Source organism: Monodon monoceros, unplaced genomic scaffold (genome assembly GCF_005190385.1).
Source record: "Monodon monoceros isolate NGI ecotype Baffin Bay Population unplaced genomic scaffold, NGI_Narwhal_1 Super_Scaffold_21, whole genome shotgun sequence".
Classification (NCBI taxonomy): Eukaryota; Metazoa; Chordata; class Mammalia; order Artiodactyla; family Monodontidae; genus Monodon; species Monodon monoceros.
The window spans coordinates 159,801,863-159,817,545 of record NW_021703778.1 but is presented as its reverse complement, the minus strand read 5'-3'; the positions used below and the strand labels follow the sequence as shown (position 1 = coordinate 159,817,545).

At 43.7% G+C, this 15,683-nt stretch overlaps 1 protein-coding gene across 7 annotated transcripts in view; it reads left to right on the top strand.

Annotated features, from left to right (window-relative positions):
* The window catches only part of FOXN3 (forkhead box N3), a 403,885-nt gene extending 393,918 nt beyond the window's left edge, over positions 1-9,967 (top strand). For all 7 annotated transcript variants that reach the window (XM_029238650.1, XM_029238649.1, XM_029238644.1 and 4 more), the window contains one exon: positions 3,492-9,967. In XM_029238650.1, coding sequence (XP_029094483.1) covers positions 3,492-4,032 — 541 coding nt within the window. In that variant the 3' untranslated portion in view covers positions 4,033-9,967. The remainder of the gene's footprint in view (positions 1-3,491) is intronic.
* The last annotated feature ends 5,716 nt before the right edge of the window (positions 9,968-15,683 follow it).

Here is a 15,683-nt window from a genome sequence, read left to right as displayed (position 1 = left end):
AGATTTTTTCAACACTTGCCTTTTTCTTACTCTTTTGCTCCCGGAATTCTCTCCCTCTCCTCTCCCGCTCTGTCTCCCTCTTCATACGTGCTCAGAGATGTATCAAATTCTGCTTAACTGTGGTAGTGAAGTGAATCATAAGGCCCATGTTGTTAAAAAAAAATAAGGATTCAGAACTGAATTGATTTTCTAAAAGCCAACCATAGCCCAGTCAACTCATCCAAGTATAGCTGGGTTCATTCGGAACCCTTTTAGGTTAGTTCAGTAGACTAATTATTTGGGGATTTCACAAGAGTTAACCTGCAACAGCAGCAATCCTGAGAACCATTGTATGGGACTTTCATTTTCATTCACTTTAATACCTCTTCATAGCTACCTGTACAATTTATTGCATTTACCCAGTTTCATGTTTGGTAATACCTCACAGGAATCTTCCCCTGCCCACTTTTGTGCATCCAAGACACAGCCAAAAAACAGGAAGTCTGCAGAAAACGTATCGCAGAGACCATACCCCAAAGCACAGGGGCTGTCTGTACAGGCAAGCCCGTGAGGAATTTCTGTCTCTGAGCCTCTTCCCTCTTACTTTATGCTGCATTCCCATCAGCCTGCTGACCTGGCCTAGAAAGAAAATGGGACTGCTTGGGGCAGCAGAGAGAGCTCTGGGCGGACAGACAGCAAGAGAGCGGACCGTGTCAGAATTCTCAGGCACCCCTCAGAGCCGTCTTCTGTGCTTGGAACTTTTCATTTTGTCGTCACGTAGCCCCATAAGGCAGATGGGGAGCCTGTAGAAGGTCTCACTAATAAACAGCGTTGGGATGTGAACCCCAAAGTCTGTCTGTCTTGAAAGGCAGGCTGTTTCTATAAGGACTTTGGGGAGGTGGTGTCGATCTGGGATCACAGAGTGCAAGACAGCTGCTGGGATCCTTCCGGAGCCTGCTAGGACTTTATCATACAGATGCACACATTGTAATTGTCACGGTTTATTGTGATGATCTTAAGGCATCTGGCAAGGATGGAATTTTGATTACGGCCCTCATGAATTTTGCTGGTGCACATTATGGGGGCGGGGGGTTCCTCACCACCAGCTTAAGTTTTTTTTTTTTTTGTCAGATAATCTAAAATTGAACATTGGGCTCTTTATTTTTTTTAATTTATTTATTTTTTAATTTTTCATCTTTATTGGAGTATAATTGCTTTACAATGGTGTGTTAGTTTCTGCTTTATAACAAAGTGAATCAGTTATACATATGTTCCCATATCTCTTCCCTCTTGCGTCTCCCTCCCTCCCACCCTCCCTATCCCACCCCTCTAGGTGGTCACAAAGCACCGAGCTGATCTCCCTGTGCTATGCGGCTGCTTCCCACTAGCTATCCACCTTACGTTTGGTAGTGTATAGATGTCCATGCCTCTCTCTCGCTTTGTCACAGCTTACCCTTCCCCCTCCCCGTATCCTCAAGTTCCACCAGCTTAAATTTAACAGAGCACCAGCAGGAAGGAGATGCCTGCTACACCGTTTACACCAAGGACTCTCCTCGCCTCTTCCTTTCTCTTTGGCCTGCAACAGGATCTCCCTGAGCCTCGAGGCCCACAGGGGTGGCAGGAGAGAAAGGGAAGGGGCTCCAGACTGACTCTCATTGGAGGGCCCACCCCATAGCCTTTCTGCCGGGGCCGCTTCCTCAGAGAGTGTCTGGGAAGACGTGCTGGTAGAGACCCACAGCCATCTCCCCAGACTTCCTACTCTCTGCCAAACAATCCCAACTGCTCCGACACTTGTTCGGTGTATCTGTTGTGGGTCCACTCCGTGCCTGGCACAGTGCTAGCCCCTGAGGACAGATCAATGACTGGGCCCTGCCTTGTGGTGCTAACTCTGTAACGGGAACCACCGACACTGGACATCACCACGCGATCATAGTGATGGTGGGAAGTGCTGTCTGTGGAGGGAACGTAGGGTGCTTACAGTTGGGGCTGTGTAGGAAGGAAAAGTGTGCCCATCTTCCCAAGATCTAGAAATATATTACCCGTGGATAAGTCTACGGGAAATGGGGCCAACATGGTACAGTGGAACATTCTCCTCCCTGCCCAAAACCTCCGGCCCGTCCATCCAAGGCCAGATGCCATGTCTTCCACAAACCTCCTTGTGCCCTCCCTCTGCCCCCTCCAGCTGTAAGTAACTCTCCCCACCTGTGTGTATTCATCTCTGATCACTGCCTCTTATGAACACCTTCTGTGTGCCAGGCACCATCAGAACTACAGCTACCGTGCAGGCAGGATTGGTGCTCATTCCACAGAGTGTATGGCCGAACCAGGAATAAGCATCACCGTCCTTGCCGCTATGCCAGGCGCTGGTCCAGGTGCCGGCAGGCGTTCGCCCACATCCTCAGCCCAACAACCCCGTGAAGCAGGGGGCAGGTACTATACCCACTTTGCCAGTAAGGAAGCACAAGGGAGGTCAGTTCACTGCTCAGACATGTGGACACAATAACATGATCAGAGGTGTGATGGGTGCTGTCGGGTCCCGATGGGAATATATAGCAGGTGACCTAGTTGTAGGGAAATCAGAAAAGAGTGAGAGAGTCAGTCTGATGATGTTACGAAGAGCTCAAGCTTAAGACTTTGGTTCTCATCCCAGCTCTGCTACTCATTAGCTGTGTGGCTTTAAGTAAATTACCAGACATCTCCAGACCTCACTTCCAGCATCCGTAAAATAAGGATGCTAATATAACCACTTTATAGAGTTAAACGCAATCATCCTTGCAGACGCAGCAGGGCGCCTGTCAGGTGGTAAGTTTAGTAGATGGTAGCTTATTGCTGTCTCGTCTGTGATCTAACCATGACTTGCTTCTCTGTTCATCTGTGCACATTTTTGTGACAGTCTGGATTTGATTCCACCTCGGATGCCTCCCCCCGGCACCCTCCCTAAGGCCGTGCATTTATATTAGGTGTGCAGTGAATATTTGTGGAATGAATGAATGAGGGAAGGGACGCAGGAGTGAGTAGCTGTCACCACATGGCAGGTACCTCTTTTTCCTGAACATCAGATTTAGTCCTCCAACAAAAGGCTCCTACCAGAGCCGCTTTAGAACAGAGTGGGCTTTTTTCTCTGAAGTACCCAGCCAGCATCGCCCGGTGGTGTCTCCTCCGCGGTGCTGATGGGTATGTGAAACCAAGCACAGCTTGATTTTTATGGTTTAATAGAAGAGATGGCGCTTCCACCGCTGTCACTTCAAAAGAGTGTTGTTTTGATGTCTCAGCTGCACAACCTGAGTGAAAATGTCAGTGACAGGAGATAAGCAGGGAAGACGGAGGTGTCAGGATTTGGGACCCTGTCTTCAAAGCAGACCCACCTGTTGGGGCATCGCCGGATTGGATGTCAGAGCGTCTGCTGTGGCAACTCGGTGGACTGCTGGGTGTCTCGTCACAGGGGTTTAATCCGTGTCCTCTCTTGTCTCCCGTTCCCCGCCCCTCTCCCCACCGCTGTCCCCGCCCCGCAGGAATGGCCTCACCAGCTGCCGGATGCGGACTGAGAGCGAGCCTTCGTGTGGCTCCCCAGTGGTCAGTGGAGACCCCAAGGAGGATCACAACTACAGCAGTGCCAAGTCCTCCAACGCCAGGAGCACCTCTCCCGCCAGCGACTCCGTCTCCTCCTCCTCGGCCGACGACCACTACGAGTTTGCCACCAAGGGGAGCCAGGAGGGCAGCGAGGGCAGCTTCCAGAGCCACGAGAGCCACAGCGAGACGGAGGAGGATGACAGGAAACGCAGCCCGAAGGAGGCCAAGGATGCTCTGGGGGACAGCGGCTACGCGTCCCAGCACAAGAAGCGCCAGCACCTCGCCAAGGCAAGGAAGGTCCCCAGCGACACGCTGCCCCTCAAAAAGAGACGCACGGAAAAGCCCCCCGAGAGCGATGACGAGGAGATGAAAGAGGCGGCGGGGTCACTCCTGCACTTGGCGGGGATTCGGTCCTGTTTGAATAACATCACCAATCGGACGGCAAAGGGGCAGAAAGAACAAAAGGAAACCACAAAAAATTAAAAACAAGTCACTGATTTGTTTTGAACTTACGGCCATTTGGTTTCAGCATGTCAGGAGATTTCTAATGATTTGTGGCAATATCAGCAATTTATTATTATTTTTTCTTTTTTCTTTTCTTTTTTTTTTTTTTTTGGTTTGGTTTTCTTTCTTTCTTTCTTTCTTTTTTTTTAATTTGCCCCCCTCCTTTGTTTTGGACCCTTAAGAATTTTATGTTTAAAGGAGATTGAAGCCATAGAACTCATATTGACACTCAGCTGTTTTACAAAAGCTTTTCATTATCTGAAGACAAAACCGAAAAAGCCAAAATTACCATTGCTTCCTCCAGCTTGTCAGAAACCCGTGGCTGAATCCACAGGGATGGCAACGATAATGCCACGGGGATACACATCTGGCACTTAGAAGGCACGTGTGCAAAGTAACCATCGATCAGGCCCAACCTTTAGGTTTAAAAGGTCAGGATGTGCACCCAGTTGGGTTCGCTGAGTGAATGCACATAAGGCAACTGAGGAGAAGGAAGGAGGAGACCCAAGCTCGTGGCGCTGGGCATCAAATTGTGCCAGAAAACCCTTGGCATTGCCCCAAGCGTGCGGTGCAGGGGTGGGTAGGCGGTCACCAGTCCTCTGTGCTTCTTAACCGTGAAGCCTAGTAGCATCTTCCGGGGTGGACACTGGACCATTCATGTTCAACAGGTGTCAGTGACTCATGAGAAGAAACTGGGTCAGTTTTTAGTGATGTTGCTAATCATTGAATTCTGTTCTACATTAAATGAAGAGAAGGTTCCACAAGCCATAAGCTTGAAGGTTGGTCCTGCACACACACGTGTGCACACACAGACCACACACACACACACACACACACGAGAGAAAAAGAAAAAAACTGATGCAAAAAACAAGCTATGTCTTCTTAACTGCCCAAGTGAAAATCAAGTTCCAAAAAATTACAGTAGCTGTTAACAAAGGAAATCATGGTACAAATCTTTTTCTGTCTGTCAAAACCATTTGATCCAAGTGAAAACAAAACAAAAAGCTACAGAACCTGCCATTAGTATTGTGGTGTATTTTTAAAAGATGAAAGGCACATTGATGGACAACTAAAGTAAAACATGGCAAAAAAGAAAGGAAAACAAATTCCTATACTGCCCTCAAAATGGAGTTTGCAATTAATGTCAGTCAAGGTTCATCTTTGCGAAAATCAATGATTTCCACATTCAGCCAGTGTAGCCAGCAGAAATTTCTGATCCACAATGCATGGAATTCCTTTGAAAAAAGAAAAAAAAAAGAAAAAAAAATCACAAAAACACAAACTTTTTTTATTCAAAAATAAAGTTCTTGTAAGGTAAACAATGTATTTAGCATGAAGCATGAATTATTTTCATATAAATATAGAAAATAGAGAAAAGGCTATGCCTCTAATTTTTAAGCCCTTAGGCTTAGAGGTTCTTTTGGTTTTCTTCTTTTTTTCCTTTTATTTTCCTTTCCTTTAATTTTTTTCGTTGTTTTTTTTCCCCCCTTTTTTCCAATTATTTTGCTTTTGTTTTTTGAAGCAGGTGTTTAAGGTTTAACCTTCTTCAGGGACAAATTCTGACTGTTGGGGAGCTTACTCTGCAATACAAAATCTCTTCATGTTCTGGTAGGGCCTGGATGGTGGAGCTCTGCACTGCCTTGTCTGCACTTCAGCCCCGACCCCCTCTGATTCTCTGTTGAAAAGTGTGTCCTTTCTCTTTGTCTGTACATGTTTACCATGACGCAATAATTTGAGGGCAAACTTAGTAGTGAGTGTGTATGATAGAATCAAGAGAATTATGGGACGCTGACTTGAGAAAACCATGACCATGATTTGGTTTCCAGGAAAAAGGCAGTGAATAATTATGCAAATTCACCAGGAGAAGGGGAAACACACTAATGGGCCTTATTGGATGAGGGTGTGAGTTAGGGTACACGTGAAGGAGGAAGTGACACGGGTGTTGGAAGGACCAGCCCCAGATGTTTTCCCGTGACGCCATCTCATGGTGGGAAGGAGGGGCTGGCCGTCTCTACCACCTGGGCACACGAGCCAACCTGGAATGAAGCCCACCTAGATTGTGAGCGTTGAATCTAGACAACCAGATGATGCCACGCAGACCAGAAACTCCTGTTATCTTTGCCTAAAAGAAATGATTTGGGGGGATCCAGAGAACCCTCTAAAAGAATTTGATCTTCCACCCACATGGAAGGGAATTTTAAAACATAAACAAAAATGCCCACTCCCATGGCTCAAGATATGATGGTGAGGGAGAGGGAGGGAACTGGGGTGATCTTGATTTTTAAAATAGGACAGGGTGGGCCATTGTGGAGCCCATCTGCCAGCACCAGGCACTGTCAGAAGCTCCATCAGCCAGGACGGTGAAAATTAACTGGTGCATCATATTCCTCTGGGTTGCTGATGAGAGAACCTGAGGGGAAAAAAAGAAAGATCTACACCCCTACACAGGTCAGATTCATTACCTGAACCTGAAAACTTCCAGCATACTTGTTCAGGGTGTAGATGGGAATAAGGATGTCTTTTTGAAGTGCTCTGTTCCCTCTGTCTCCCCAAACATCTGACACCCCAAAAGCCATCCACAGCTGTGGAACCTGGGCGACACTTTCTGTGTCATCACCTGACTGAGCCCACCTCAGTCCCCCACCCTCACCCCACCCCCAAGGTCAAATTCAGACTTCCCTCCTGAAAGACAGAGGTAAACATCCAGGACTGTTTCTGGCAGGGGATTTCTTCCAATTCAAACCCCACCGTGGGCTGTCTCCCCTCATTTCCTTTTTCTAAAGGAGCAAAGGCCTCTTTTAGAAAATAATAAAATGCAATGTGTGTGATTTACTTTTCTGATCTCTTTGAGAAATAGATAAATATCTTATAAAAGTGTGTTCTTAACTCCAGAACCACTCTTTTTGCATAAATACCTCATCGGGCAGCTTTCTAAGTGTTATTTTTCCCCGAGTCTCCCTCAGTCCCTACGTAGGAGCCGCTGGGAGACCTGGGGGAAACTTTAGTGAGGGTACTTTCTTCTATTTTTCTTCTGTTTTTGGAGGCATACACATTATGCATAACCAAAACAATGGCTCAATTGTGTTTAACTTTGTATTTTGATTGTTGAGAAAAAAAAAAAGTATCGATGTGTATGTGGCCGTTTGTAGTGAATTCATTGCAGAATGAGGTTGTCCATGTCCTTGCCAAGCCAAGGGGCAGGAGGCACCCTCTCTCACCCCCTCCTCCAAGAGCAGTAGAGAATTTAAGCACAAGCCTATTTGTGAAAGAATATTTTGCTCAAGTGTAATCACTTTAGTCTTGGAATTTCTTCCCAAACGTCAGGTGTTCTTTTAGCTTCCAAACTAGCCTATGTACTCATTAGTCTGACAAAAATTGCCTGAGCACCGTTCAAGGGGTGTGGTGTTTTTGCTTTCATTTCTCCTGCTGGGAGAAGTGGCGTTTCATGTGTCATTCCAGTATCTCACATACTCACGTGGGGCAGGGGGGAGGGGAAAATGGGGAACTATAGCAATATTTGAAGATGCTTTTGGAAAACAAACGTGAACACATCCGTCGGCACCATGACATCTACAGTTACTTGCTGTTGGTCCTCGGACACATTTAAGAGAAGGAGATTGTAAACTCTTTTTTCTTAAATGATATACACGTAGACAGTTATTTTTATGCTTCTACAGTTGTCTTTTATCTTTACCTAGTATTATGTGGAAAAAGTTTGCATCATAGATTTTTCCCAGCCTTATGATATACCCTAAGCTCCTACTTCCCTTCCCCCTCTCTAAGCAGTATATATACGTTCAAGAGTTCTTTGGTAAAACTGTCTATCTGAAACTAAAATGAACCCAACCCACATCGAGATGGTGTGAGAAAACCCTGGCCAAGACAGCTGTAGCAGGTTTTAGTCTTGGGGCTGAGTTTTTAGAAGGGATGTGTGGGAGGCTTTTCCTAAGAGCTGATTTTCAGCGTGTCTAGCCCTTGCTAGGCATAGCTGTGAATACCACGGGGCCACTGGAGAAGGCCATCGCACTGAATGGTGGTCTCACCCGGGACGGCTTCAGGCTGTGGGCTCTGTAGAGTGAAAACCGTCCGGATGGCTTTTGCGCCCAACTCAGTCCTGGGACGCGGCAGGACTGCTCGGCACCAAGCGCTACCAGTTCCTCCTTTCAGTGACCGCCACTCCACGTGTGTGGGCCCTTGGCCTCTGTCATCAAAGGGCTCTCGGAGAAGGAATCAGAGTTATGTACAAGTGACCTACATGGGAGGGTTTTCCATATGGGATTGGATTCAACTCAATGTGACTTCTCTTTCCCTTTTAAACTTGATTCAGGTTGGGACTCGTTTCTTTCTGGTGGATCACAGCTGCCCAGATGTTGCCTTTTTTATGTTTCTGTAGAGGAGTATTTTTCTTTCATCTTCGGGATTTTTTTTTTTTTTTTTTGCCACCAAAAGAACACATTTGAACTCCGTGTCCCCTCTTGATTGTGACTTAACCAGTGTTGACAGTTAAATCCTTTGTGTCGTAGGTCCCAGCTCGAATACTATATCAAACACTGTTATGCACATAATGCAGCACTGTGATCTAATTTAAATAATACTTTTTTATTATTTATACTACTATATATAATATACATCGACGCTTTTGCTATATAACCTAAGTGATAACCCTCTTTTTAGTTACCTGCCAAAACTCCGGGACTTTGGTTTATATTGCAGTTAACACAGTTACAAAGTTGTAATGGTGTCTTTTTTTTTTTCTTTTCTTTGTAACGGAATGTGTAAATCAAAGTATATACGTTGTGTGGTGTTCCCCCTTCTGGAATCCCATGAGGATTTACACATGGCATTCAGTGTTCTGTATAGTCCCGCCTGCCTTTGTGAATTCATCTGTCACCCCCTCTTCCTTTGAGAGAGAGCCGGTGATGGTGGTCAACTCCTGTTCTCTCTCTCTCTCCCCTACTGGTTATTCTTGAATTAAGCACAGACTCATCTGCTCCGTTGCTTTATCATGAATATAGCGTGTGACCTTGCAATTCTTCCACAGTTCAGCAAACAAGTGCTAGCTTCACTGACCAAAAATTAAGGAAGGAAAATCTGATTTTTAAAATGATCCATCTTTTAACAGCCGAAACCAATGTGTCTATGGTGCTGCATTTTGCTGTCTGTCCTACTTTTGAAATCAGACTTGGGTGAAAGATCACTTCTGACTTACTGTGATCATGCTCACAAGTACCCTTCCTGTTCGTTTTGTTAGTGTTGAAATCAAGACTATTTATTTGGAATAGATGCAACAGTGTTGTCCACTGTATTTCATTTGCAAAAGTTGAGAATAGCCTTCCCTACTTTTTGCAAAGAGTTAATATTCCATATTGGATTCTCAAAGACTTCGATATGGTGAATCTATGAAACCTAGAAATTGTCTTTCATCCTTTCATGACTGTGGCCTGAGTTCCCAACCCCTCCCTTTTTTTTAGATGTAACTCTTAGCACAATTTCAGTTATTTAAACATTCAGCATTTCTTGAGTATGTATGTTGAGACATCGACGCTCACAGCTGATTCAGTAACCAGTTTCCTGCTGTCATTCACACTCACTACTTATACTGCCATGGTAACAATGTGGAAGAAACAAGTATCCGTGTATGTCTGGGAAGCATTATACACTTGTACATTTTTTTATACTCTGATTCTGTAACATTTCTGAGTTCTGCTTTTGTTTTACAGAAAAATAAACAAATAACAGTGATAAAGCAATCAGAAGACAAGAGGTTTACTCTCAATACTTAGGGTCATGTGACCTCTGGCCAATAGATCTCGATGGCCAAATTCATTTACTAGAGTAATAAGGTTTCAAAAGCCAATTTTTTCCGGTATTTTTTCTGTATGAAACTGCCAATATCATGAATAGAAAGGGAGAACCATAGAGGAGACAGTGATGTTCAGTTGCGTTTGTGTTACCTGGAGGAGCAGTGTGGAAGCAGGCACAACCCGCCGAAGTTTAGGGACCTGATGGTGTTGCTTTGGAGGCATCCATACTTGCATTTCGCATTCTTCATATGTAATCATATTGCCAAAGACAAACTATTTCATCATTTATTGTAAATAACACTTTTCCCCAGACCTACCATAAAGTTTCTGTGATGTATTGTCTTCCAGTTGCAATAAAAATTACTGAGTTGCATCAATTGAAGAAAAATGCCACGTAGTATTGTGTGCACTGCGTCTCCATATGCAAATGCTGAGCAGTAAAATCATTTATATTTCTTACCTGCACTAGGGTATGTGTTCTGTTTTTTACGGTCTGGTGTTAGAGTCTCCACTGTACTTATCTGTGCCTATCCTCACGCATGCTTCTTTTTCAGTAGAAAATCACACATCTTTTGCAAATACACAGATTCACAGCCTAAGGGTGGGCTCACCTGTGGAACCCGGGAGAATTCCAACTCTGACCTGAAGAATTGTTGGACAGCAGGCCTCCTGCCACGAACCTTAGAGCTTGTGGTTAAGAAAGATTGTGCCTTTCATTTGGAAATTGTCAAACAATATACTAAAATTATACAAAGGGGCTGGAGCCTGCCAGCCTATCCCAGGTCCCGAGGGCTTCTTAGGATAACTTTCCTAACCCTGAGACTCTGACCTTCCAGGATTTAATCCATCACCACTCAAGGGCCACACACACGCCCTAAGAGGCACGAAGGAGCTGGTTGGGAGAGGAGTGGTTGGGACAAGTAATAGGTCCCAGGGCACCAGTCACCATGCTGGAGGAGTAGAAAGGATGTTCTTTCGGAGTTCTGGTTCCTTTTGTGATGGTTGTTCTAGTGTACTATGTCCATCTGTAGATCTCACAGTAACAGCAGCAACCCTCGTAGATCTGGTCTCCACCGATACCCTTCTGCTGGACCCCCATACTCACGGGTGTCTTCTAGGTGCCCAGGCTGTACCTCCTGTGGTCAAGGTGTTACTGCAAAATCACTTCTAGTGGGCCTGCTGGAACGGATTCCCAGCAAGGCTTCTCAGAGTGGTCGCTCCAGGATCCAGTATGTTTTTGCCAGGGTTGCAGCCATGTCCATTTGCACTGTTGGATTCACCTTCAAAGCTGTGGTGCTCCCTCCTGGTTGACAGATCTTCAGTATTTCAGGGGAATTGATTGGGAGGAATAGCAGAAAGTCATTTGGGTCAAATCTGATGAATCGGGTAGTTGACCAAGTTGGGCATGACAATACCAAACATAAAGTGTGGCCACCCACCATAAAAAGCCCATATCAAACATATTTCGTAAGTGATTCTCAAGGTGTCCGAAGACAAGACAGCCAGTTAGATTATCAGAATATCTGAGGGAACTCTGTCAAGATGATAACATCTCCAAAATTCTGATCTGACCTCCGGGGGTCATTGACCATTCCACAGAAGAGAGGGAAAAAATCTGGTTGTTGTTCGTAACCTGCAGTGAAGACCGTTTTTTAAAAGACTCAAATATAAGTTCAGAGTATTGTCAGGTGACTGATTTGAAAGGACAGCACTCGCATGTCTCTGAGCTGCTTCTACGTGTGTTCAAGCAGCTTTACTTCCTTGTATTCACGTGCCTCTCCGCCTGTGTCCTCTGCGCTCATCAAAATGGGACCACAGCCTCCCTCTTCAACTCACTCTCCAGTTCCTCCAAAAGAAGTAAACAAAGGAATGACCAGTGTCTTCATTTTATTAAAAGCAGCCTGGTATAAATGCAAAGAAAGAGGAAATCAAAAGTACTAATAAAGCTCACACTCACCAGTGACTTGTATTCCGTGGTTTAATAGCAGCATTTGCGATCTGCGCCGTGCATTTCGCTGCGGAACTGTATGTCTAACGTTTTGTGTTTCCTTTGAGCAAAACTACAAGATTCTGGACTCTGCCTTGAGGATGTAATTATGTGCTGGATAGATGCCTCATTTGCATATTTAAGTAAAACGCAAGCTCTCCTCTAATGTTTAGGTAATCTAGATGTGGGCTCTCTCTGCTACTTAAAAATTCTTCCTGGACAATTGAAAATGGAATATTTTCTGAAAAGATCAGACAGCACTGTCTGCAAAGTTGTATGAATCCTCAGAGCAGTGAAACTACTGATGAAAGGAAGTGTTCTGAACTAAGAAGTCACCATCCTTCTAGAAAGTTCTGAACAGATGAGGGCAATTTCAGAGGGAGTCTGGCCTGACTAGGAGGCTTTTGTTTATCACCTGAAAGCTCATGTCTGTCACCCTGCTTCTCAGATCCCCTAGGAATCAAATGGTCTTGTAAGTACACAAACATAAATGTGTTCTGACCATTATAACACCGATTGGGATACAAAACCAGGGGTTCAGGAACTTGGTAAAGGACCGCTTTTTTTTTTTCTTTAACATCTTTATTGGAGTATAATTGCTTTACAATGGTGTGTTAGTTTCTGCTTTATAACAAAGTGAAGCAGCCGCATAGCACAGGGAGATCAGCTAGGTGCTTTGTGACCACCTAGAGGACCTTTTCTTAAAAGACTCAAGTATAAGTGAATAAATCAGCTTATTGGACGTCCACCTCTTCCCGTTGTTTCGTGTGAATAAACCCAGAACGGTGCTTTAAATAGTACTCAAACAACGGTATCTTGAGTTGCAATCGTTCTGGGGCATTTGGGGATAGAATTTCCTAATGTTTTATGTTACTCCATAGTAAAGTACTTACAGACCATATGGCTAAATCTCCTTCAAAATGCAGCAATTTATTTGAGAAGAATCAAGGAATTCTATTTTTTCTCATCTGTTACTCATCTCAAAACTGATTTCTAAAAATATGTAATATGGATGAAGCGCTGTATGATGAGGGAAGTCTGAAAACAAGACGGTGGCTGATGTCTTAATCCCACTGGGATGCAGTTTCTTCATTAAATGGGTCCATTCTAGTCACATCATAAAACTGGAAGGGACATTGGGGACCGTTGAGTCCAAACACCCTGTTTTATAGACCTGGCAGCTGAAGCACAAAAAAGTTAAGGGATTTACCCAAGATGACACAGCTGTCTAGTGGCAGACCTGGACTCAAGAGGAAATTTTCCTTCTTATCTTTTGCTATATCCATCTATTTGGTATGTAATTATAATCATCACATCTCTAGAATTTCATAGCTGACAATTCCCCACACGTACACACTTAATATCATGTCCTATGCATTTTGCCTACAGCTGTAGTGAAAATGACTATCTTTGTAAATGATATATAACACTCTATTGAGTAGGTGGCCTGTCACCTTCAACTGTTACCTTCCTTTTCATTGTTTAAATTGCTTACAGTTTCTTTCTATTTTAAGTAATACCACAATGAAGATCTTCAGGCAAGTGGCTATTTGCACATTTTCAACTTGTCTTTTGGGTTAGATAGCCTGTTGGACTATTGGAACAAAAGTATTATCAATGTTACAGCGCTTTATATACCGGCTTTCCAAAAGGCATCAGTGCCAACAGCAATGAATGAAAACCCCAATTTCATTGCACCCTTACCAACATTGGAATTTATTTTTCTCCTTAATTTTTGCTACCAGACAATTGCTGTTTTTTTAAATTGAGGTTTAATTGACAATTTAGTACTGTGTGAGTTTTCATTTAATTACTAGCAAAGTTACATGATTTCCCATCATTTACTGGCCATTTAGTTTCTTCTTTCTGAATCATCTGTAACTGACTCTTCAAGAGTTGAGGAGAAAGAAACGAGATTCATAGTCTCCTTTCTAGCAGTGTTCCTGATTAGCCATTAAATGGCGCCATGATGACCAAACACGTCAGCTGTCCCCAGATGGCCCTCTTTTCTTCAGACACTCTCATTGTCCTTATACTGAGACAAATTCCACCCCCTAAAACGTTTGGCTAGCCTGGAAAGCTAGCCATGGACTAGCCTGGAAAGCCACAAAGATGCAAACCTAACTCATCTTCTACATGGCAACCATTTATATGTTTGAATAATTTCTTCCCAAAGTCTTTTCCAGAATAAATATTCCAAGTTCTGTCTATTCTTTCTCTCTTCTGGACATGTTCCAGTTTGTAGTCAGAACTGAGTACAGTTTGATGATGAGAAACTATCACTTTCTTCATTCTAGATCCTCTATTAATGTAACCAAAGGCTAAACTCTTTTATTTTTCAGAAGTCAGTATCACACCGCGGATTCACGTTGAACTTGCTATTAACTAAAACAACTAAGTCCCAGCTGTTGGTGTGCTTCTCCAGTTGTTCATTTTGGATCAAAGTGCTGGACTTTATATTTATCTCTATTAAATGTCACCTCCTTAGATTTGGTCCATTGTTCAAGGCCAGTTGAGATTAGCAGTGGGGTGGGGGTATGAGGGTCCACTGGAAAAACTTGCTTTCCCTCCAGGCGTCATTGGATCACAAATTTGAAAATGTCTTTTGTTTGCTGATTGGGACAAAGCTGGAGCCATGTAGCATGGTTCTGGAGACCCCCTTGTAAGTCAACTTTCATTTCAGTCGTCCCCCTTAGAGGGCAATCATTCAACTAGTTATATGTATACCTGACTTTATGAAGATACATGAAGCCTACATGTCTCCATCCAGTCAAAAGTTTGTCAAGTACACCCTTGATCTCCAAGTATAAGTCCACAGTCTTCCTTTATAAAAAAAGAAATAAAGTCCTACTCTACGCTAATGTGAATTATGCAAATTTGAAATAAGGCAACGGAGAAGAATAAAGTTTCACCTAATGTACAAACCTTGAAATAATGTAAATCCTACTTTATTCCTACGGGGGGAATTAGTCTTGATTTATGCATGTATTAAATAATATGAGATTTTAAGGGACATACCCCTCATATGAAAAGCAGCCACAATTTATTCATCCACATCTTCATCCATCCGTTCACTTACGATATCTTAGTGAGCTCAAGTTGACTTCCTTGCCAAGAGCTTACAAACCATCCTTGTAATAATCCGTCCCAGAATTTTGCCCAAGGACAGCATTGAGACTATAGATCTGAAGTTTGCAGACAGTCTTCTCCTGTTTACAATCAAGAAGTTTCAGCATAATGCTGGGTGGTATTTCTTCACTCCATGTGCAAGCCCATTTAGAGCACTGCCATATCTAGCCGGTAGTGAGTCTCTAAACATAGTCAAATGCATCTAAAATAATGGTCTTCCTTCTTAAAACAAGACTCAGAACTTGAGTTTGGTTACTTCTGGCACCCATTTCTTTGTAAATACTTGACACTATCCGGCGTGGCATATATAGTTAAGCTCGCAGAACTTCAGTAGAAACATGAAAGGATAGAGAAGAAATTAAAGAAGAAATACGTTAAGGAAATTTTAAAATAGATTCTCTCCTTCACAGTCATAGTCAACCCACCCGTGTTTTTCAGCAACTTTTTGCCAATCCTGATGGCTCTGGGGATGAAGACGAAAAATCTGGTTCCTACCTTCAAATACGATCACCTCCAAAAATGCAGCTGTATCAAGTAATGGGTATCTCATTGGTGGCTGGTATATTGTTCCCCAAACTTCTCAGTAGTGGGTGGCCTTTTCAAGACGTAAAAATACTTGTTGCGAAGATCAATACAGCTTTTGTCTTCCTCTTCCTCTCACGTCTCCTCTTCTCACCTCTGTTGTCTGGTGAGGAATTAGATAAGAGCCT